General features: G+C 37.3%; 1 protein-coding gene across 1 annotated transcript; it reads left to right on the top strand.

Moving 5' to 3' along the window:
• The first annotated feature begins 389 nt into the window (after window positions 1-389).
• cluhb (clustered mitochondria (cluA/CLU1) homolog b) lies at window positions 390-23765 on the top strand. Its single transcript, XM_084136931.1, has 26 exons — window positions 390-2606; window positions 3032-3216; window positions 3310-3481; window positions 3657-3800; window positions 3918-4045; window positions 4138-4292; window positions 4382-4507; window positions 5433-5580; window positions 5656-5748; window positions 6548-6942; window positions 7370-7669; window positions 9373-9641; window positions 9770-9870; window positions 10972-11124; window positions 11709-11771; window positions 11887-12131; window positions 12207-12291; window positions 12374-12527; window positions 14901-15040; window positions 15146-15226; window positions 15338-15463; window positions 16844-16965; window positions 17070-17163; window positions 17250-17384; window positions 17459-17532; window positions 23181-23765. The coding sequence occupies exons 1-26, from the start codon at window positions 1364-1366 to the stop codon at window positions 23317-23319; spliced, it is 5070 nt and encodes a 1689-aa protein (XP_083993057.1). The 5' UTR covers window positions 390-1363; the 3' UTR covers window positions 23320-23765.
• The last annotated feature ends 619 nt before the right edge of the window (window positions 23766-24384 follow it).

The following is a 24384-nucleotide window of genomic DNA, read 5'->3' as shown; positions in this document are numbered from 1 at the left end:
ATGCTCATTAAATGTAGCTATTTTCAACAAGGGCAAGTAACCTGTGGCACTTTGTGTCTATCCACAATAAAGAACACCTTGTGTTTTGTTTCATTTTACTACAAATTACAATATTAGAAATGTCACCTAGCTTAACGACCTCGAACAGATAAAATATACTTTTTTAGTTCTGTAATGTATTTATTTGATACCTCCAAACCTGCACAGTTTTTAAGACGTTCAAAAATAAAACTAATAGGCTACCATATGGGCGGGGGACCCTGAATACACAATATATTAATAAGCAATACGAATTAAAAATGATAGTTTAGCGAAATTTAGTAGCGTGTGCGCATGCGCATCAAGTAAAGGTGAGATTCTAACCGCAAATATATGCTTGTATTGGAGAAGACAACCGAAGGCAGATAAGGAGACGGTCGACAAGCTTCCAACAACAATGACGCTTACTTCTTCTCTTCGTTTAGTATTCGTAAGGTGCTCTAGTCCTTCCACTTCTCCGACTATTGTAGCTTTTCAAAGCAGGTCCTCCTGCACATTCCGCCGGTACTGCAGCACTCTGTCATAGCAGCAAACGCTGGGACAGCAGAGACCGAGAAACGCACTTCAGAAGCACGCAGGGAATATAGAAGACTCCTGAGCGAATGTATGCATTGGGGTGGATTCAGGAAGTCATGCCATGTGCTTTTTTCTTCTTTAGAGAAACTGAAGAAATGAGTTACGATTTATCTGGAAGAGGAATGGGATGCAAGGAACTCCATCAAGACTCCTCCCCCCGAGAATGAACGTGTGTATGGGGAGATGAAGGGCAGAGAAATGACACTATACATTGTGTTGCGTTTTGTTGGAGAGAGTGACATCCCTGCATGGAGCAAGCTGTTCTGCTTTCCTGTGGTTCTGTGGACATTTATGAGACAACAGGCACATTTATGAAGGAAATGAACTGTGAGAAGACGCCTGCATGTGTAATATGACTTGCATTAGTTTATAATATAGCCTACCGAAAATTGAAAGAAAAAAAATGCATTTTATTTGAATCTGTGCAATGTTTCTGGTCTTCTACTGTTATATACATGAATATATAGTAGATACAACTATCCAGTCAATCATTAAAATATGTATAAATCATCCTTTTGCAAAATATAGAATGTCTTTACTAGATCCGAACATGTTTCATCTATTGTAGAGATGCGCAGGCCAGATGCCAGACTTGGTAAATGGGTATGTCAGCTGTCTGTCAGGCTTGTCTTACAGATTTACCAACAAAGCACTGTTTTTCTAGCTGCCAAGGTCATTTTAATTTATTAGCTGACTCACAGCGGGCTTTGTTTGTCCAGCATTACAGTTCTTGCTCTTTGGTAATGAGATGGACAACATGGGGAACATATTTAGTTGTTGCCGCAAGGTGTCTGAGATTATTAACGCCAAGGGAGTCGGGCGTCAGACTGAGGAGCTGTCTCTGCTGCTATCCCAGGAAAATAGCGATATAGAAAGTCTGTCTCCTTCAAGAACTTCAGCTGACCTGCTGGCATCTCCTGTTCTGGACCAAGATCATCTCCTATTCCCGGACATTGTGCTTAGCAGCAACCTTCGGGTCTGGGGGCAAGCACAAGATGCCATAAGAGAGGATGGAATTGATGAAAGCAATCTGCGAAATGGAGGAGAGAAGAATAGAGAGCTGTTGGGGCCGCCAAGCACAAACATTGCAGGCACACATCAATTATGCTCTATAGAGGATGAATGGCCCCTTCTGTCATCCCTATACAAAATACCTGCAGCTCAAAACCGAATATGCACTCACGGAAGTGGAGCAGACACTTCTCTCCTTGGTCATGGGACGGGGCTATTTGCAAATAGTCAAACTTCACTTTCTGGTCCAGCTAGCATTCCTGTACTTGCTGCATCTTCTCTAGATGCCTCAAAAAGTGACATTGACATCAGTCAGAGAGAAGATGGTTGGACTCAAACAGAGCAGTACATCAGACGCGAGGAATCTGTGATGCACACTGAGGAGAAACAAGATGAGAAGCTATTGAATGAACATTGTCCAAAGAGTGCAGCACAAACACATCTGGACGCGATGAAGATGCAACATGCATATGGCATTACAACTGAAGATCCTTTGCTTCTAAAGACTCAAAGGGAAGCACAAGCCTTGGAACTCGTAGCACAACCGGATGACTTTGAAGACCAAGATGCACTGGAAAAACCAGACTCAGAGCAACACGCACAGACTTCTGAGACGCTAGAGATGACAAGAGAGCATGCTAATGAGAAAGCTACTACAGCTGCAGAGCATCTTTTTTGTGTGGAGGAGAACATATCTCATGTAGAGCAAGTAGGCATTACAGAGATTAGCTTTAGGCTGGTGGAGCATGAGTTAGGGGAGATGGAGCAAAGCCTGTCCCAGGATTTGATATGGAAAAAGACAGAAGTAGAACAGATGCAGTGGGACCTGGAAGGGCTAAAGAAGAGCACGGGGTTATCACTGCAGGAATCTGAGCAGAAAACACTCGCTGTGACACAGGTAGAACAAAAAGAGGATCAGACTGAACGCTTCACGCTTTTTATGGTTGATAAACTGTTTCTGGCCACTCCGAACTTTAAAGGTGTGTATTCTGTCTAGGAATACTGGTACCACACTGATTTTTTAAATTGGTATCATATATTTAATTGTGCATGCTCATATTCCCCACTTTCTATAATGCTGTCATCTAATGCTTACTTAAGTTTAATCTTTATTAACACTAGTAATTAAATAATGTTGTGATGCCTGAATTCACTTGCAGCATTTAAAACATTTTAGTTTATTTATTTAGACAAAATAGCATAGAATCTTAATATCAGTCAGACATAACATGAAAATAATATTTAGAAATAAATTAAATGTAACCAAATAATTAACAGCAGTACAGCCCCTAATTCTGTGAGGTATTTGTGTTGTAGCGCCGATAAAAATGTGTGAATGTTTCTAACTCTTTTGTACCTTGTAGGTAATCCACTTTATATTTATATTCTTGTATTTTCCACCCAGCACCCAGCCCTGACACCATAACCGGTGAGCATGTGCTGGACACCCCAGCAGACGGTATGACAGAACAGGTTGAGGACGACTGCAAAAAACAAGAGCTTCCTGCTGTCCCTGACATGGACCCATCTGAGGATGCGGGATTCACCGTGAAGATCCAAGCTCCAGGAACAGAACCCACTGACTTCCAGGTCCGTCCGTCCGTCTGTCTGTTTGTCTATTTATTTAATGTCTGTCTGTGTATTTGTCCATCCATCCATCTATCTGTGTTTATTGCACTCAAGGTGTCACCTTTAGCAATGGTGCAAGAAATTAAGCAAGTGTTGATGGACCGGGAGGAGACCTGTCGGCGTACCTGCTTCTCCCTGCAGCTGAATGGAGTCACTCTTGACAACTTTACCCACCTTACATCCATACCAGGCCTTCAGGAGGGCTCCATTCTGAGGGTTGTGGAGGGTAAGCCCCGAAAATTTAGCCTGAACTAAATCACATCGTTATAGTTGATCAATTAAGCTTTCACTGGAAACTTCACCTAATAGTAAACTGGTTGAAATCTTACATTTTAGACATATATACCAGTGACAAATAGCCATAAATCTGTCTTCCCGCTCCCCTTTTAATTATGTCAAAGAGCCGTACAATGTTCGAGAAGTGCGTATCCATTTACGCCACATCAGAGACCTTTTAAAGAGCCTTGACCTTACTGATGGCTATAATGGAGTGGAGGGCAGCTCACCGTCATTTCTCAGCTGTGTCACAGAAGATCGTATGGAAGGTAAGAAGGATAAAATACACTTAGGTAGGATAGCAGGCTTAGAAGTTAAGATAAGATAACCTTATACAGTAGACCTCATGAGACATGTAAATAATACACAATGAATTTAAATCCCAGAGAGCAGCAAACCTAAGCGAAGAGGTGACGGGTTGAAGCGCATCAGCTGCAGTCCTCCAAATCACATTCTTCCAGGCTCTAAGGAACGTCTGCTGGTACCTCTGCAGCCTCATACAGATTTTGGGAAGGTAGGAATTGAGGAACTTTGACAGTATGGCATTAAAAATGTGCTAGATGAAGATAGCATATGATAATATTTAATTGTCTGTCTTTTATACAGTCCTTAGAGTGCTTGAAGGTTCTGACCATGAGTAGCTGGAATCCTCCTCCTGGAAACAGAAAGATGCATGGAGACCTCATGTATCTCAATGTGGTGACCATGGAAGACAGACACTTCAGTATAACAGCATCAACCCGTGGGTTCTACGTTAATCAGTGAGTTACAATGTACAGTTGCCCTTCAAAGTGTCCTTGCCCTACTAGAAAAACAAATACACTGAATCTTTTCTTTTTTTTTTACTTAGATCCACGACTTACAGCTTTAATCCAAAGCCAGCCAATCCTAGTGCCCTCAGTCATGCTCTGCTGGATCTCCTGGGTCATATCAGTCAAGTTTTTAAGAAGAACTTCAGTGCCTTGCTGAAAAGGAGGTATGACAGTTTTCAGAACAAGTGAAAAGAGTACAACAAACTGTGCTAAAGTATGGGTACTGTGCCAATATTTTACTCAAGAGAATGTCAAAATATCTAAGTAAAAACATTTTTTAAAGTGTGTGTCTGTGTGTGTGTGTGTGTGTGTGTGTGTGTGTGTGTGTGTGTGTGTGTGTGTGTGTGTGTGTGTGTCCCAAGCCATGTAATGGCCCATAGAATCACCAAGAGTCAGATACAACTGAAATGGTTAATGAAATATATACTGTATTTATAAAGTATTTATGCATCATAGTGGTTTAATGCTTTGTCCTGCTTTTAATAGATTTTGATAATACAAAATAAATATTTTAAAGACATTTTCAAATATAAATATAATTTTAAATTAAAAAAAATTTACCAAAAGTTTTAACTGTAAAACGGTAAAACATGACTTTATCACAGCAGTGAGAATATGAGAATATAATGATAATCATAAGTTGGAATAAATAAATAAACAATTTTAAAATATGCAATGTCAAGATGCAGAAGTGAAATAAAATCTGAAACATGTTCTTGACAGGTTTGTGAAATTTACCCACACAGTTTGTTTATATTCAATTATTTCTGTGGTATAATTATGAAATTAATAGTCAAAATATCTAGCTAAAACACACTTGAGTTGAAGTTACCAAATGTAATAATACTGATTAAAGTAACTTTGGAGATACAGAGATACAGCAATTTCACATATACACATTTGTAAACATACAAATAATTTGTTTTAATAATAAAACATAAACTTAACTTTTAATTAACTTTTAAATCTTGTTTACCTGCAAAATATGTTCGTTAGTTGTCTAAATAAAATGATAATACAAAATATGATTGTTTTTCTTGTAAATGTAATAGAGAATGTAGAAACTACTCAACTTCTTTCTTATTTTAGAGGGTCCACACACCCCTTTGAAAGGATTGCCACACCGTTCCAGGTGTTTAGCTGGACTGCTCCAGCACTTGACCATACAATGGACTGTGTTCGAGCGGAGGATGTCATCTCCTTCCGCCTGGGTTATGAAGAACATGTGCCTGTTCAGGTAAACATGTTGAAAGTCAGCGCACAAGCCAGTTACACAAGTAGTTTTTCACTCATCCCTCTGTGTTGAACAAAGGCCCGGGACTGGAATGAAGAACTTCAGGCCACAAGAGAGCTTCCGAGAAAAAACGTGACTGATCGTCTGATGAGGGACAGAGCGGTTTTTAAGGTATCTTTACCACTTATCATATGTGTTCAACTTAGAACCAAAAGGGGCTTTTACAGTTCCACAGTGAAGTACTTTTTGGATGCGTTTTGGTCATTCGGATCACAAGTGGACGACGCTAAATACAGGTGTAAACGAGGTCTAAAACGTTTTGAGCTTGTCCGCTTTCGACCACTTCCAGAGGTAGTTGAAAACACATTCGACCAGATTGCTCTCGTAGTGTAAACGCTCATGTTGACGAATGCATTCAAACAGCCACAAAAGACCGCCTACTGACCTAATGCGTAAACATTATGGGAAGAGCTCTATCCAGATGGGATTTAAACGTTGTCGGCTGAAGACTTGGTTTGGTTTGGTTTGAAGATGAAAAATGTACCAAGCACAATGTTCTCTCTCACCATTCCTGATTTCTAACACAGAAAGACAATCTGTCAGAGCAGAAACGAAAGCTGCTGCTCTCCGTATGTTTTTCCATCGTCTCCGGTCACGTTCATATGTAAATTGTGCAAGCTTATTTTGTCAATTAGATCGAAAGATCTGAAAAACTACATGTACTTATACCCTCCCCTCAAAGAAATCAGGACAGAAGTGGTTGAAAGTGGACAAAAGAGACAGATTAAAACACCAGGTGTGAACAGGTATGTCTTCCTCGTCTACTTGTGATCCGATCGACCAAAACGCATCTTAATACCAGGTGTAAACAGGGCCTTTGTTCTCTAGAAACCAAATCTGATCTAAAATGTAACATCAGGAACATTTACATAGGCTGTTTCTAATACTGACCTTTTACTGACTTTATCAGGCTAACAGTGATTTTGTCAGCACTGCCACTCGAGGAGCCATGGCAGTGGTAGATGGTAACGTGGTGCCCATCAACCCTAGTGAAGAACCACGACAGCAGATGTTCATCTGGAACAATATTTTCTTCAGTTTAGGCTTTGATGTGCAGGACCAATACAGAGATCTGGGAGGGGAGGCTGCGGCCCATGCCGCCCCTGTTCTTGACCTGAACGGTGTGAGGGCTTATTGGGCAGTGGATCAAGAAGACCTCTATCTGATTGGCACTGTAGTGATCGATTACCGCGGCTACCGCGTCACTGCCCAAACTATCGTGCCGGGAATTCTTGACCATGACCAAGCACAGAGTGTCGTCTATGGCTCCAATGACTTTGGCAAGACCGTTGTGTCCGATGACAGGTAAAAGCATCATTTTTAAGACCTGTTCACATTATTATGATAACGATAAACTATAAAGTTTTAATAATCGTTCTAATTCTATGAGAATAGGGAAGTTCACACCATAACTATAATGATAACGACACAGGAGAAGCACTTTCAGAACTATTTTTTTCCAGCTGATGAACGATAAAAACATTGGCAGCCAATCACAATCCATCTTGCTTTAAAGAGCTTGAGCATTTAAAGCGGTAGACGACAGAACTGCAGCACGCGGTTATGATAAACAGAGCATTATCATGTGTTGGTGTGGACTCTAATATAGTTATCATTATAGTTATCTTCATGGTTCTTGGTGTGAATCGGCCTTTAGGCTGAAGAATTTGTCCGAAATTACATAAACAACATATTTGAATTCGTAACCGCACACATTTCAAACTCTTTGAAGGTATCTGGAGCTGCTTGACAAACCCAGTAAGAAGCTGCGAGTGCAGCGCCACCTAGTGCTAAACAAAGATGATACAGCTGTAGAGTTGTGCTCCTCGGTGGAGCACAAGGGCATTGTGGGTAATGATGGTCGGCACTACATACTGGATCTACTTTTTACCTTCCCACCCGACCTCAACTTCCTTCCTGTGGAAGGAGAGGGTTTAAGTCCTGTGTGTAAACAACTGGGCTTCCCAAGGCTACATCCTCATCGCCTGGTCTGCCTGAGACAGGAACTCATTGACGCCTTTGTGGAGCACCGGTAATTATATTTACCTGTCTTATGATTAATACACAGGTGAACCTGTCAAGAATGTCATATTTCACCCCAAATCAAACCAAAAGAAAAAATAAAAATAATATTTTATCCACAGTTGAAAATGAAGCCTATTTTAAGATAATAAATACTTTTTATTATCTTAAATAATCATTCATTTCCATATTACTTATATATACACATATACACATATAATATACACATTTCTACCTCAATTCCCCTTGCAATAATATGGAAGGATTTTGCTGATGCTTTCAAATAAATATAAAAAAAAATGATTATTTAAAAAATATATATATATAATATTTAATACAAATAATATAAGTATTTTTTGCTTTAATACAGTAAAAGATTATCTCACTAATGTGAATCTATTGAGAACCATAATTGAGAATATCATATTAATAAATAAAATAAATATAAACTTAAAATAAACTTAAAATTATAACGTCCTGCCACATTACAGTACTGAGAATTTTGCTGAAAAAAATGTGCTTAATTTTCATCAAAACAAGATAAAAAATCTTAATGGTCCTGAATACAGGCATTTGGTGAAATATGATTCTTGGCCTGGTTTTACCAGTTTTCGTGAATATATTGAATTGTTTTAGTGTTTTTATTATAATTAAAGGAGCTGTATGTAAGAAATGTATTTCAATTAATCATAAAAAGGCCCTGATATGTCACTAGACATTAAAGGACAATTCTGGTGAAAAATGAACCTAGGGGTAATTAACACATGGTTACAGAGTCGATCGTTCCCTGGGATGCGTTTTCATGAAAATCGAATGTAAAGAGTTTTATCTCTAAAAACAGATGATCTTATAACGCTAGTATATGGGGCACAGAGTAAGTAAAAGTAAATCACTAGTTAATACCACTAACAAGGCTCAAAATAGCCTCACACTAACACGGTAGCATAATGAGGGTCCCTACATGCAAACCGAAGCATTGAGAACTTTGTAAGTGTACAGACAGTTTAATAAGAAGATACTTTATAAAGACAGAACATTACGCGTTAACAGGCAGCAGGCATCTTGGAAAACAGTCTCGACTAATCGAGTCACGAACGCCGTGCTAAGTGAGCTGGTCGATAGGAATTACGTTTGTGAAATATAACGTAGCACGGCGTTCGGAATTGTCCTTTAAGAAATCATGTTCATTTCAAATACTTATATCACTGACAACAGTAGTCTGGCCAGGATATTGTCATTTAAAAAGTGAAGTTGCAGCCCTCAACTGATGTTGATGTTGTCATCTTGTGTTTTGGCCTGATGCCCCACCCTCCACCTATCTACTAATCACGAAGTCAGTAGTGTTTCGGCATCCGGGTTGCCAGCTTTGCTCTAGTTGGAAGCTCCTTGTAGCAGCCTACGTTCCTGCTGGATCCTGCAGCCTATCTGGCAACCTCGAGTCAGGGGGGAGGGGGAGGGGATACACGCTCTACAGTAATTTAAAAGTGATTGCAGTACCAGTTTTGGCCACAATCTTACATACGGCTCCTTTAAGTGTAAATATTTAGTTTAACAGGAAACATTCTATTATGAAGATCCATTTTTTGGGTATAGCGATTACGACAGTAAAAATATTTGAAATGCACAGCATGAAAAAAGCTCTACATCATGATGCGAATATTAACCTGCTGTGAGGTTTTGAGCTAAACAATCTTTTTATATGAATGCCACCAGATACCAGATGTTTATGGAAACTGTCTCTCAAAGTACTGAGCATGACAGAGAAATCAAAGATGTTGGCAAATCTGCACTAAAGAGTGACCCAACTACTACGCCTCAGCTATCCTCAACTTCTGTCGCACTCCCAGACCAGGATTCAGAGCACCTTTCCCTAAAAACTGTGCCTGTGAATAACACCCAGCAGGGTTCTTCAATAAAGCATATCTTGTCCTCCCTCAGGAAAACTTTTGACATACATTTCAACCCCAACGTCTTCTGTGCAGGTGTGTTGTTAGCTTTTTGGACAGCTTCTGTTTTTACCTTGCAGCTCTTAACATGAGCAGACAATATTAGAAATATGTGTATGGCTAAATATGAACATTGCATTACTAATATATTTGTTCTTTTACAGGTGTACGTTTCCCCAAGGAAAGTGCAGAAGATATCCAGAAACAGAAACAGCAGTTAAAGGATGCTGCAGTCTTCCTCATTTCCAATCAAATCCCTGCATTTGTAAGTTGCTTTTTAGGGATGTGCGATTAATCGTAATTGATTTTCGATTTTGATTTTGGCTTCCAACAATAATAAAAACAACATAATCGAGGTAAACCGATTCTGTCCAGCGCACCTTCCTTTCCTTCACAGCGGTGTACTTTCGTTTCTCCCCAAAAGCCCAGATGTAACATCCAAACAGCCAAATAAGAGAGTATTGTAAAATACAGTCTATTGCTGCTAAACTGCAGGACGTGTTTGATATTAAACAGTGTTATTAAAAGCGCATTAAGCCACAAAAGAGACACTGTTCCCCAGGCGCCTCTCTTTGTGCGTGCTTCGAGTCAGAGCCGAATGCGTATAAGCAAATGGGCAAACGCGTGTAAACGTGTACACACAACCCAAACAGCAACACAGTGTCGGCCCAGATCCGGCAAAAATGGCAAAATGCGTTTTTAAAGAGTATTCAAGTAAACACAGTGGGTTATGGCTTAACCGTACGCAGTTGAGAAAGAAAACGCGTGTGTATCAGCATTTTGGATCCGTGTATTAGCTCTTAAAGTGACAGCAGCCTAATATACCTGCTGCCGTCTGTCATTAATGATAATCAAACAACTAATGACAAATGAAAATCAATCACGGATCTTGACTGAATAACTTAACTAGCTTTAATAAGGATTAATCTATATTTAATGTGTACAGTAAGACTATGCAATGTTATTTTACATTTGATTATTAAATTTTTTGTTTAGGCTATTGATTATCTGAATGCCACTGTTAGTACATCTTCCTGAAAAACTTAAAACACTGTTTGTTTAGTTTTTGCTGAAGTACTGATAATTGTGAAATTCAACTGATATTTAAAATTACTAATATCGTGAAAGAAGACTTTCGCCAATAATTGTGTTAAATAATTGTGATTTCAATATTGACCAAAAATATTTGTGATTATGATTTTTGCCATAATCGAGCATCCCTATTGCTTTTTATTAGGATTGGAAGATATAGATAAGGATATAAAATTGAATAAGGATATAAAACAGATTATCCCTGATGCCTTTCCTTGTGTAACCCCGAGCAGAATGGGAAAAAAATCACATCTTTAACTGTGTGTGTTTGTAGATGAAGAGTTGCCTTGATCACACATCAATGCCGATAGACGGCGTCACACTAACTGAGGCTCTGCATCAGCACGGCATCAACATCCGCTACCTGGGCGCTGTGCTGGAGAATATTCAGAAGATACCCCAGAAAGAAAGGCTTGATCATGTCTATGTAAGTGTGTATTTTACTCATGCCTGTCACGTCTGTTTTCTGGTGGTTCCTTGGATTTTTAGTTTGTCTTTCTGTGGCGGCGTCCGTGCATGAAGGCACCTCACGAAACTGATTTTAGACAGACGTCTGAGGCATTGTAACAGTTAATGATCTACAGCAAAATAGAGAGAGCTTTGGTGATAAATAAGTCGATATTTATTTACTATCATAGCAATTTCCCACGAGAAATGACATCAGAAGTGGAAAACGTCGGTCAAAAAAACTCACAAAGTGACCACCAACCACAACTTTCAGACACCATCTTTATTTTTTAGCTCAACTGTAAGAATGGAAAGCACAGGATTGTGGGATATCAAATGTAGCGAAGGATACAACTATGCTGCCTTCAAAAACGATCAGATGAAGGGCATAGTAAGTCGCTTTGGACAAAAGCGTCTGCCAAATGATTAAATGTAAATGTAAATTAAAATTGTACCACTAGACTAACTCATTTTAATCTGAAGAGAAGAACTAAAAATGTGTGTATGACGCCTATTATACAATGATCACTTTTGGAAAAAGTAACTATTTTAAACCTCTTTCAGAGAATTGCACTCTGTGAGCTGATCACCAGATGTGCAAAACATCTGTTTAAGACGTACCTTTTGGTGAGTGTCCAGAAATTGCTTGTGGTATTTATAATGCTCAGTGGGATATCACAAATATGATGCTGTATATTATGACACTTTTGCCAAAACTGGTTCTTGTATCCTTAATCCTCAGGCAGTGGAACCATCTGCCCTGTCTGCCTCCGTCAGCCATTTCCTCAACTGCTTCCTGAGCTCTTTTGCCGATGCCGGAGTCATTCAGCAAAACGACAAGTTAGCTTCTAGACGCAGGAGTCGGAGAAGGCGGAGTCGTGCATCTGTGGGCGGCACCGTGACTGTCTGGGCCAACCTCACTCCCAGTGACCTTTGGGTGGCCATCAAAACCGAGGCCCAGGAGTACTACCATTACAGCCTGCCCTGGTGAGTGACCAGTTCTCTGAACACAAATAGATGTTGTGCTGTGATTTGATATCCCATCTCATCTCCTTCTGGCAGTGGAAGTGTGGAGGAGGCCGTGGACAAATGCAGGCTGCAGAGAAACACCCTGCTCAGAGAGATTGCCATCAAAACTGGCATTCAGGTATTTCAGAGTGGATTTATTAACAAGACTATTGTGCTCTTTTCTTACTCTGATAACTACCCCATCTCTATCTCTCCTTCAGATTCTTTTAAGAGAGTATCACTTTGATTCTGAGCACAGAGCTGTGTTCACTGAAGAGGACATCCTTAACATTTTCCCCGTAGTAAAGCACATCAGTCCCAGGGCCAACGATGCCCTTTATCTCTTGCGTTGTGGTCAGTCTCAGGTCCAGCAAGGTGAGCATTCAAAGTAGCTTCAATCTGGGGACTTTATCTGGCTGAAATAAATAAATTTTATATATATATATATATATATATATATATATACAGCCGTGCCCAGAATTAATCATACCCCTGGTAAATATGATCAAAAATGACTGTAAAAAATAAATCTGCATCGTTTATCCTTTTGATCTTTCATTAAAAAAAAATGGCAAAAATCTACCCTTTCATTGAAGTAAAATAATTGAAAATGGGGGGGAAATCACATTATGAAATAAATGTTTTTCTCCAAAACACGTTGGCCACAATTATTCATACCCCTAGAATCTTTTATGAATAAAATATCTCTGAAATATATTCCCATTAATATTTACCTTTTTTAGCACACCAGGGTGACTATAACAAGAAATTTTCCAGCTATGACTTCTTGTTTCACAGGAGTTTAAATATGACGAATACACAAAGGCCAAATTCCCTGAATCATCCATCACAATGAGTAAAACCGAAGAATATAGTTCTGATGTGCATCAAAAGATTGTTGAGCATCACAAAATAGAAAGTGGATGTAAGAAAATAGCTAAAGAATTGAAAATCCCCATTTTGACCATCAGGGCAATAATTAAGAAGTTCCAATCAACTAAAGATGTTACGAATCTGCCTGGAAGAGGACGTGTGTCTATATTGTCTTAATGGACGGTGAGGATGAAAGTTTGAGTGGCCAAAGACTCTTCAATAATCACAGATGGAGGAGAATTGCAGAGATTAGTTGAGTCTTGGGGTCAGAAAGCCTATAAAAAAAAATCAAACAACCCTTACACAACCACATGTTGTTTGGGAGGGTTTCAAGAAAAATGCTCCTCGCTCGTCCAAAAACAAACTCCAGCATATTCAGTGGTCAGACATGACTGGAACTTCAAAAGGCACAGGGTTCTGTGGTCAGATGAAACAAAAAAAAGAGCTTTTTGGCAGCAAACACACTAGATGGGTTTGGTGCACACAAGGATAAAAAGTACCCCATGTGTACAATTTAATATACCATTGGATCTTTAATGTTGTGGGCCTATTTTTCTGCTGGAGGTCCTGGACTTCTTATTCAGATACATGGCATCGTGGATTCTATCAAATATCAACAGATAAAAAATCAAAACCTGACGCCTTCTGCTAGAAATCTTATAATGGGCCGTGGTTGGATCTTCCATCAGGACAACGGTCCAAAACAAACATCAAAATCAACACAAAAATGTGTCACTGAGCACAAAATGAAGCTTCTGCCATGACCGTCCCAGTGCCCTGACCTGATGAGTGGAGTGAACTGAAGAGAAGAAGCACCAACATGGATCTGGGAATCTGAAGGATCTGGAGAGATTCTGCATGGAGGAATAGTCTCTGATCTCTTGTCAGTTATTCTCCAAACTCATCAGGCATTATAGGAGAAGACTCAGAGCAGTTATCTTGGCAAAAGGAGATTGCAAAAAGGTATTTAATAAAAGGGTATCAATAATTGTGGCCAGCGTGTTTTGGAGAAAAACATTTATTTTATAATGTGATTTCCCCCCACTTTCAATTCTTTTACTTAAATGAAAGGGTAGGATTTTGCCAATTTTTTGAATGAAAGATCAAAAGGATAAACGATGTAGATTTATTTTTTACAGCCATTTTTGATCATATTTACCAGGGGTATGATTAATTCTGGGCACGACTGTATATATATATATATATATATATAATAAACTATTTTTATCGAGAGCCTTTAAAGGTAACTCTAAGGCACTTTAAAAAATTATTATAATAATTAAAAAACACAAGAACAATTGATATACATAAGCATGTTAACTATTCACCATTGAAATATTTTGGGTTGGTAAGATTTTTTTAATGTTTTTGAAAGAAGTCTCTTATGCTCACCGATGCTGCATATATTTGTTTAAAAATACAGTAAAAACAGTAATTACAATTTACAATTTAAAATAACTGTTCTATTTTAATATATTTTAAAATGTAATTTATTCCTGTGATGTAAAGCTGAATTTTCAGCATCATTTCTCCAGTCTTCAGTGTCACATGATCATTCAGAAATCATTATAATATGCTGATTTGCTGTTCAAAAAAACATTTTTATTATTATTATCAATGTTGAAAACAGTTGTGCTGAAAACAGTTTTTTTAGGATTCTTTGGTGAATCAAAATTGCAAAAGAAGCATTTATTTGAAATAGAAATAGAAAAATCACTTTTGATCAATATAATGCATCCTTGCGAATGGAATAAATGTATTAATTTCTTTAAAATAAAATAAAAATAACTCTTACTGACCCCCAAACGGTAGTGTATTTCAAACAAAAAGAATATTCAAACAAACAGTCTTTGATATGTGTTTGTGCATCACTAGGTTGTCTGAAAGAGGGCTGTGAGTTAATAAGCCAGGCTCTGGGTCTCTTCACTAATGTCTACGGGGCTCTGCATCAGGACGTCTGCGTATGTCTGAGGCTATTGGGACGCATACACTACATCCTCGGAGACTATGCTGAGGTATCACATGCTCGAAGATTACATATGATAGAATAAATAAAGAACCCAAATAAATCGTTTTTAAAAATGACATTTTGAAATGAAATTTGTATTTTATGCTGTCAGGCCCTTAGTCACCAGCAGAGGGCTGTGCTGATCAGTGAAAGAGTCCTGGGAATTGAGCATCCCAACACTATACAGGAATATGTACGTAATCATCTTTATGTCAATTAAAAGTATGGTTTACTGTAGTATCATACGGTTATGCTGGTGTCAATATACGAATATGACAAACAAAGTTGTTTCCTCTTTGTGTAGAAGCACCTCGGTCTTTATTGCTTTGCTGGAGGGCAGCCAGTGACAGCGCTGCAATTATTATACCGTGCCCGATACCTGATGCTCCTGGTGTGTGGAGAAGACCATCCTGAGATGACTTTACTGGACGTGAGTTATTATAATCATAGCAATGTGATAATAATGAATAACAGGGACATTGAAAACAAACCAAATGGCCTGCAGTGTGACATGCTGTACTCAATCTTCATCTATTTTAAACAACATTTTTATAATTCTTGTATATTTTCCCATATTAATTAAGAGATGCATATTGATTTATACATTTGATTCTGTTATTTTATGTTGTGTACATCTGCTGAAAGATTTTTTTTAGCATATACAGATTTATATATACTATGTATATATAAGATTTCTTCAGGGTTTTTAAAAATAAATCTCATGCTCACCAATGTTACATTTAATTTGATCAAAAAAACAGTAAAAACTGAAATATTGTGAAATATTTCGGTAACATTTTACAATAAGGTTTCATTAGTTAACGGTTAACTACTTTAGTTAACATGAATTAAGAATGAATAATACTTCTACATTTATTAATCTAAATTAATGTTAATTTCAGCATTTACTAATACATTATTAAAATGAACAAAAATTGTGTTTGTTAACATTAGTCAATGCACTGTGAACTAACATGGACAAACAATGAGTGACTTTATTTTTATTAACTAATATTAACAAAGATGAATAAATACTGTACCAAATGTTTTGTTCATTGTTAGTTCATGTTAGTTAATACATTATCTAATGTTAACTAATGAAACCTTATTGTAAAATGTTACCATTATTTTTATTTCAGTAAATGTAATTTATTCCTGTGATATATATTTATACACACTGTAGTGTACACACACACTATTGTTCAAAATATATATTTTTTTAAATTAATACTTTGATTCAGCAAGGGTGCGTTTAATTGACCAAAAGCAACAGTAAAGACATGGTTTTACATAAATTGTTCTTTTGTACTTTCTATTCATCAAGGAATGCTGAAGAAAATGTATCACAGTTTCCACAAAAGTTTTAAGCAGCACAACAGTTTTCAACATTAATATTAAGAAGAAATATTTCACCAAATTTGGATATTATAATGATTTCTGAAGAATCATGTGACACTGAAGACTGGAGTATTGATGCTGACAATTCAGCTTTGCATCACAGGAATAAATTACATTTATTATTTTTGTATACAATATGTATACAATTTACATATTTTAACATAGAAAACAGTTATTTTAAATTGTAAAAGTATTTCACAATATGACTCTTTTTTACTGTATTTTGATCAAGTAAATGGTGAGCATAAGAGACTTCTTTCAAAAACATAAAAAAATATCTTACCATGTTATTTGCATCTCCCCCAATGCTGATGATAATAAGTAATGCTCATGAATATCTTTGCAAATGTTTAAGTACTAAATGCACAAAATTGTTTTAACCTAAACATACTTGTGTTCATGTCCTGTACAGAGTAAAATAGGCCTTGTGCTTCATAGCATGATGGCCTGTGATCTTGCCCTGAAGTTCCTGGAGAACGCCCTTGCCCTGACCTCCAAATATCAGGGACCCTCATCTCTCAAACTGGCACAAAGGTGAAGGGTGAACAGAAACACAAACAAGCCACTGTGTTGTGGATACAGTACTCATATGTTCTGAACCTGAAGAAAACATTTCATGATCCTGTCCTTCTCTACAGTCATCACTTATTGGCAAAGGTGCATGAAAGTAAAGGAGATTTCCGTGCTGCGCTGAGGCATGAAAAGGAGCGTTACGGCATATACAGGAAGCAGGTGAATGGTTACAAGCCCATACAAAATGAGCAGATTTGTTTAGCCTTGAATCTAGTCTAGATTTTGATAAATGCTGTTTTTAATAGGTGGGAGAAGCACACGAGAAGACCCAAGAGAGTTCAGAGTACCTAAAGCATCTGACACATCAGGCAGTGATTCTACAGAAAACCATGAACTGGATCTACAAGACTGGATCAGACACCAATATCTCCCGTCTCAATGTTAGTACTGTACATGTCTCAGTTGATGTTGTTGTGTAATAATAATAAATTAATTGGGTTGTCCCCTCATTTAGCTGAACTCTCCAAGTCGTGTCTGGATAGTGGAGCAGCTAAATCTTGTCACTGGGATTGTCCTTATTCCTCTTAGGTAAGAAAAAAAACCTTTACAAGTGAGTTAGATCTGAACGCAATTGCTCTTTGATTGCAATGTAATTATAACAGAAATTTTCGTTTAAGGGCAGTTTTATGTGGATGTGATTGTTTTTCATCCTTCCCTCGGGATAATTTGACCTGAAACTCTTTATTTATTTATTTATTTTAAATTGAGTGTTCAACGGAGTGGTCCAAGACCTTAAGACTTTTGTCGCACTTGAACCACAAATACACTAAAAAAAAATGGACTGGATTTTAGGAGTTTATGTGAAAAAGTAACAAATCCTTCCCTCATGGGTCAATTTGACCCCCTTAGGAATGAATGGAATGCGAGGAATGCTTCAGTACAAATAGCACACAGTACACATTTGAAATGTTCAAAATTAAAACTAAAAATGCTAAAACTGTACCAAAAATATTTTTTTAATGTCTACATGTGTATCTGAATGCATACTGAAGAGATAAACTGGAGAACTGACTTTAGGACCCAGTGGAAGAGTGCGTTTGCTCCAGGTCATAAGGCCATCTAGTGGCATGTTATATTATTTATTTTTCAACAAGAGGTCGGCAGAGACTAGCCTGACTACGTCAGACTTCGTACTTCCGCTCAATTTCAAAGCGAAGTAGCAGAGTTTGGTATTACCAGGCTAGGCAGAGACATCCAAATTGTCCCAATGTGAGATATTTTGAGCTGATTTGAGCTGGTTATTGTATGCATTGGTGAGTTATTTTGAATTTAAGTTGAAAGAATGTGCTTAAATTATATTATTTATTGATACAATCTAGTAATTTAAAGGTATATAAAATAAAAAATAATAAAAATCTCCAAAAAAATGCATTAAAATATAAAAAATATTTAAAAAATGAAATGATATAAGCTTTCTGAAAAAAAAAGAAAAGAAAAAAAAGAGTATAATTTTAGGGCTTCTGGTCATTTTGACCCGCGAGGGAAGGATTTGTTACAGGATGTGAGGGAGGGATGAAAAATATGCATTCAACTAATTCAACGGATTTAAACTTTTTGTTATATAAAAGTCATAAGTCTTCAAACTTTTAGATGCCTTCATTTATTTTTAACCCCTTTACTGTCACCCTCCTTTTTGAGCATAAATGTGAAAATGCACTCTCCAAACTTAAATGGTTGTAATTCATGAATGCTTTGGAAGACAGACCTAAAATGAAAGTGTAAAAAAGTGATAGAACTTTAAGTTTACTGTAAAACAAGTAACATGTTTTATTTTATACAAAATATATATTTTACAAAATACTTTTTACTCCATCAAAGCCATATGTCTAACCAGGTTGTGTTACAAATTTGAAGTTGATATCACAAAAATTAAAGTTCCTATGTGATTTTGTTTAGGCGCTGTACCAAAAATTATGGAAGGCATTTTCTGCCAAATTTAAATAAATAAATTAAATGATTAAAATGAAAATTAAACCAGATTAACGATTTCATTACAGAAAACTGTATGCAAAAAATGTGACAAAATTGAGAATGAAATTAAATGATTTCATTTTCACAGCATTATCCCTGTCAAATTGAAAAATAAAATGCAATTGGTGATTTCACATTTCATTTTCACTACAGTCTCGAGGCAAGACTGCCAATATTAAAATGAAAAGCCAAACGTGAAAAAGAAACTACAAATACAGTTTTTACAATGCTCTTTAGTAACGCTCACGCAATAATAGTGACACAATTCAAATACAAATGTAAATTTTCGTTTTCATTTTAATTCCTCTTTTATTTCACAGTTTTCATTTTCAAAGACAACCTGCATGCAAATTCTATGTTAATGAGTGGGTGTGGCTTATTCTAGTAACGGCGCTGAGACACGCCTTCTGTAGCCTAAAGCTAGAATTCATAACCTAGTTATGATGTTAGACTCAGACTAGACCATAATCAACGATGAGGTTCATTCATGTATTAGGCTGTTTTGGAAATTCAACTATTTGGGTGTACAGAAGTCTTAGTAACACAATTTCTACAACAATTATAGCCAGATATTAATACCCACTGGCTTTAAAGGTGCCATAGAATGTGAAATTGAATTTATCTTGGCATAGTTAAATAACAAGAGTTCAGTACATGGACATGACATACAGTGAGTCTCAAACACCATAGTTTTCTCTTTCTTATTTAAATCTCGTTTTTGAAAAACACCCCTGAAAAACGGGCGAATCTCCACATAACACCAACTGTGACGAAACCGATGGGATCATTAATATGTACGCCTCTAAAAATTTGCATATGCCAGCCCATGCTCAGTGCCAGGCGAAACTGCACAGCCGAATCATCAGAAGTTCTGCAGGTGAAGAAACAAGCAGGAGGAGGATCATAGGGAAAATGGCAGATCTATCTATAATCTATCTATCTATAATCGGATACCGCTACAGTTTAATTCGAAGTTGTTTAGTTGCTCTGCCCATTTCACCACGGACTGTTACAACAATATCAAGCAGCCAGGCTTCTCTCGGCGTCTCAAACGGACGAAGGGGGCAATTTCAACTAACGTTATATTCCCGCAAGCGGCAAGTAGGGATTTTATTAACGATAATTTACATTGTGTTATCTAGATCCAGCGCGATATTGTTTTTTCCTCGAGAGACATCATGGCTTGCAAACGAGCGAACGAAGCATGGCAGTTGCTCAGTGTTTGGTTGTACAAATGAACACAAAAATATTTTTTTGCTCCTTCATCCGAGCCTCTGGAGAACCAGTGGGTTATGTGAATTTCTGATGTGTAATTGTTCAAATTCAGACAGATAATCTTTCTTTCAAAGTCGTTCAACACTGTTTATGCATCAGTATATCGCGTTGCAGTGATAAGATCTTCATTCACGCGATCAACAGGCTGTCATCTGCTCAGTGCTCATCACTGAAACCTTTTATGTGATGGGAATAGATCTAAATACTTTAAAAAAAACTTCTCATGATTCGTTAATCCCGATAGCTGTAATAGTAAAAACATATAAAAGCTGTAATAGTAAAAGTTTTCCAGATAGCTCTACATGTAATGCCAGATATTTCATATGCAAGCATGTCAGCCAATCACAGCAGTGGGCAACAACACTGAAGTCTCACAGCAGACACGCCCCTTCAAACAGAGTGTTCAAATCAAAGGATGAAATCAGGCTAGGAAATATGCCTTTTATTTCTAAATTATAACAAATTTTGATCTAAAAAACATACTAACATTATAAGGGCACCCCAGGAAACATTATAAAATAATAAAATAATCCATTCTATGGCACCTTTAACCGAGAACCTCGGCCAATGTTTCATATTCGCGTCGTGCCTAACAACGCCCTTCAGCCGTGACTTATTCAGATACAGCACTAGCCTAGAGTACCTTATTGCTTTTATAAAACGGTTACCACGCAATACAAATATTAATCCCGAAACATATGTATCTATGCAACTTTCATGAAGTAAAATGAATCACTAAAAGCCAATTCCTTCCGCTGGAGAAAAAAAAATAGTCCCTGACCATAAAGCAACAGAAGAAGTTACATTATTTCTCCATTAGATGGAGACAAAGACTGTCTTAATGAGTGAGTCAGTCAGTCAGTAGAGAAGACTTTTGAAATTACTCAAACTTGTGATCACGGAGAAGAATGACGCAACTGACATGACTATAGGCACGGACAACCCCTATTAACTGTTAAAAGTACAAGATATCACACCGGGTATTCAAACGGATTTTTTATTATGAATATAGGACTGACCTGAAGGAAAATGCTATATCTAGCCTACTGTAAATGCAGGTACACTCACTTTCTCGATCTCATCCAGAAGTTGTTACTGGAAATGAAAATCAGCATTGTGATTCTTTTTGTACACAAACTTAAAATAACCAAAAGACACGTAACAGTTAAACAGCGGACAGATACAGGCTAGTGCTGTATCTGAATAAGTCACGGCTGAAGGGCGTTGTTAGGCACGACGCGAATATGAAACATTGGCCGAGGTTCTCAGTTAAAGCCAGTGGGTATTAATGTCTGGCTATAATTGTTGTAGAAACTGTGTCACTAAGACCTTTGTACACCCAAATAGTTGAATTTCCAAAACAGCCTAATACATGAATGAACCTCATCGTCGATTATGGTCTAGTCTGAGTCTAACATCATAACTAACATGGTCAAGCTGGTTGTTTCCATGTTCTAATGCTGCAGCAGCTTCCCGCAAAAGCTCACTAAGAGATTTCGCCATATCTCGTCGTCTCGATTACAATATAATCACATTTAAATAATTTCGTTTCACACATTCCACTCATGCACACGGGACGTCGACGACTTCGCTTTACAGAAGGCGTGTCTCTAGCGCCGTTACTAGAATAAGCCACACCCACTCATTAACATAGAATTTGCATGCAGGTTGTCTTTGAAAATGAAAACGAAAATGAAAACTGTGAAATAAAAGAGGAATTAAAATGAAAACGAAATTTTACATTTGTATTTGAATTGTGTCACTATTATTGCGTGAGCTTTACTAAAGAGCATTGTAAAAACTGTATTTGTAGTTTCTTTTTCACGTTTGGCTTTTCATTTTAATATTGGCAGTCTTGCCTCGAGACTGTAGTGAAAATGAAATGTGAAATCACCAATTACATTTTATTTTTCAATTTGACAGGGATAATGCTGTGAAAATGAAATCATTTAATTTCATTCTCAATTTTGTCACATATTTTGCGTACTGTTTTCTGTAATGAAATCGTTAATCTGGTTTTAATTTTAATTTTAATCATTTAATTTATTTATTTAAATTTGGCAGAAAATGCCTTCCATAAAAATAGCCACCGGGTGTCTCCCACATTCCATTGAATTGTTTATTATGCGTTCTCCTGTAACAAATTAATACATTTCTGTCACAGTATCACTTATATCACAAAACAGTCACCAAATATGGAACATTGAGTCTCATTCCTTTCTGACGATATGCGATTTGTCATGATTATAAAATATATTTAAAATACATTTTGTAATATGAAACATGACACCACCCACTAGGGGGAGGAGCCACTAAAAGGATTTAAAGTACAGTTTCCATGGTAACGCAGTGTCTGATTTCAAAACATTTTTCACAGGATGAATTTTGAGTTTTTAAGCTTTCGAATGATACCTAGAGCGCCAAGCATTACGCTAGTATATTAGAATGATTTCTGAAGGATCATGTGACACTGAAGACTGGAGTCTTCAAAAAAATTCACTTTATCTTCATCTTTAAAAAAATTATGCTGAAAATTCAGCTTTGCATCCATAGGAACAAATTACGATTTAAAATATATTAAAATAAAAAAACAGTTCCTTTAATTTGTAATAATATTTCACAATATTACTGTTTTAATCAAATAAAATATTTCAAAAAATCGTATCAACCTCAAACTTCAGAACACTTTTCCTTTCTTTTTGTTATGAAGGTCACATTAAAACTGTCTTCAAAAAATGTTTCATGTCTTCACTGATTTTTGCAACTATATTTTGCTAAACAAACAAATGTATTGTTTCACCCTTGTGTCAGACCCATACTTTCAATATCAAATATGAAAACATCTGTTCTCTATATTATTCTCTCTTTGCATTTCTCTCATCGTCTTGAATAACTATTTAAAATTCATCCGCTTTCTTTTATCCCTGAAGTGACAGTGACCTTGAGAAACTCAGGACTGACGCTCAGAAAACATGTCAGCCCACGCAAAATAATGTTGAGTCAATGGAGGATCTGCAGGGGCCGTGTGAGGACCTCGACACACTGCAAGCTGTTCCTCAAGACGACTAACGCCTTTAAATGAAGTAAACAGACAGATGAGCTATTAAATTAAGAATGTTCTAGTTTAGGTTTAAACATATTAATAGGAAATTAAAAAAGAAAAGTGTAAATGAGCTCTCACTCATGATGACCACACGGTGCAGTGGATGATCTTGCAAAAAAATATAGCACTCCCTTTAAAAAGCATGAGTGTATCTGGCTGTTGATTGTAACTAGGCAAATTTGCACATTTGTAAACAGGCCTGTCTGGTCATTTATATCTTCCTTTGTATGTTGATGTGTGCTGATTGCACTGTATGTATACAAGACTAGTAAAGAGGGCTAATGCATGCACTTCATACTTGAGTTTACACTGAGTTTAGCTTGATTTCAGGAATGTAGGCCAAGAAATATGATTATTGCATTGTGATAAAATACTTTGTGAAAAGTGATTCAAATAAAGCAGTCGAAACCAGTGTTATTTTATTATAATTAATACTTATTTCAGTTAGTTAGAGTCAGCAAAGTAAAAAAATAATAATAATAATTTCAATCAAGTTAAAGTTTTCTGAAGGTTCCAAAACAAAATCACCTAGCAACCATACCTTAAAATCCCATGGTAATAACACCAAATTTGGTGGGAGAGGGTTGTGGTAGGGAATCATCCTCTCCAAAGCCAAAACAGCAGAGCGAGAGTGTGGGCAGGGCTCAACTCCATTCCCTCGATCTCCACTAAAACTCCCACGGCGATGGATGATGTGGCCAGCTCACACACCTGGTCGGACGTGAACTCGTGTACTCGCTCCTCCTAACGCTGCGCTGGGCTCAGGCGTCGTGTGCATCTCTCTGGCTGGACTCTGGGTTGGGAGTGGGGCTGGTGTCCTCCTCAGGTCTTTAGCTGGCATTCGCTGGCAGGCGTGCCTTCACCTGCTCGCTCAGGCATGGCGTGGAAGAAGAAGCTGAGCACGATTTCGTCATGTGTGTAAGGCACGCCAGATCTAAAATGTCATGGGTATAATCCTCCAGCAAATGGTCCATCTGCTCCAGGTATAACAGTCTTACCTGCAGATCCATTGTGAAGGGGAAAATAAAACA

This window comes from Abramis brama (assembly GCF_963993115.1).
Source record: "Abramis brama genome assembly, chromosome: 15".
Lineage (NCBI taxonomy): Eukaryota > Metazoa > Chordata > Actinopteri > Cypriniformes > Leuciscidae > Abramis > Abramis brama.
Note: the sequence above shows the minus strand (reverse complement) of the source record. Positions and strands in the feature narration are given on the sequence as shown.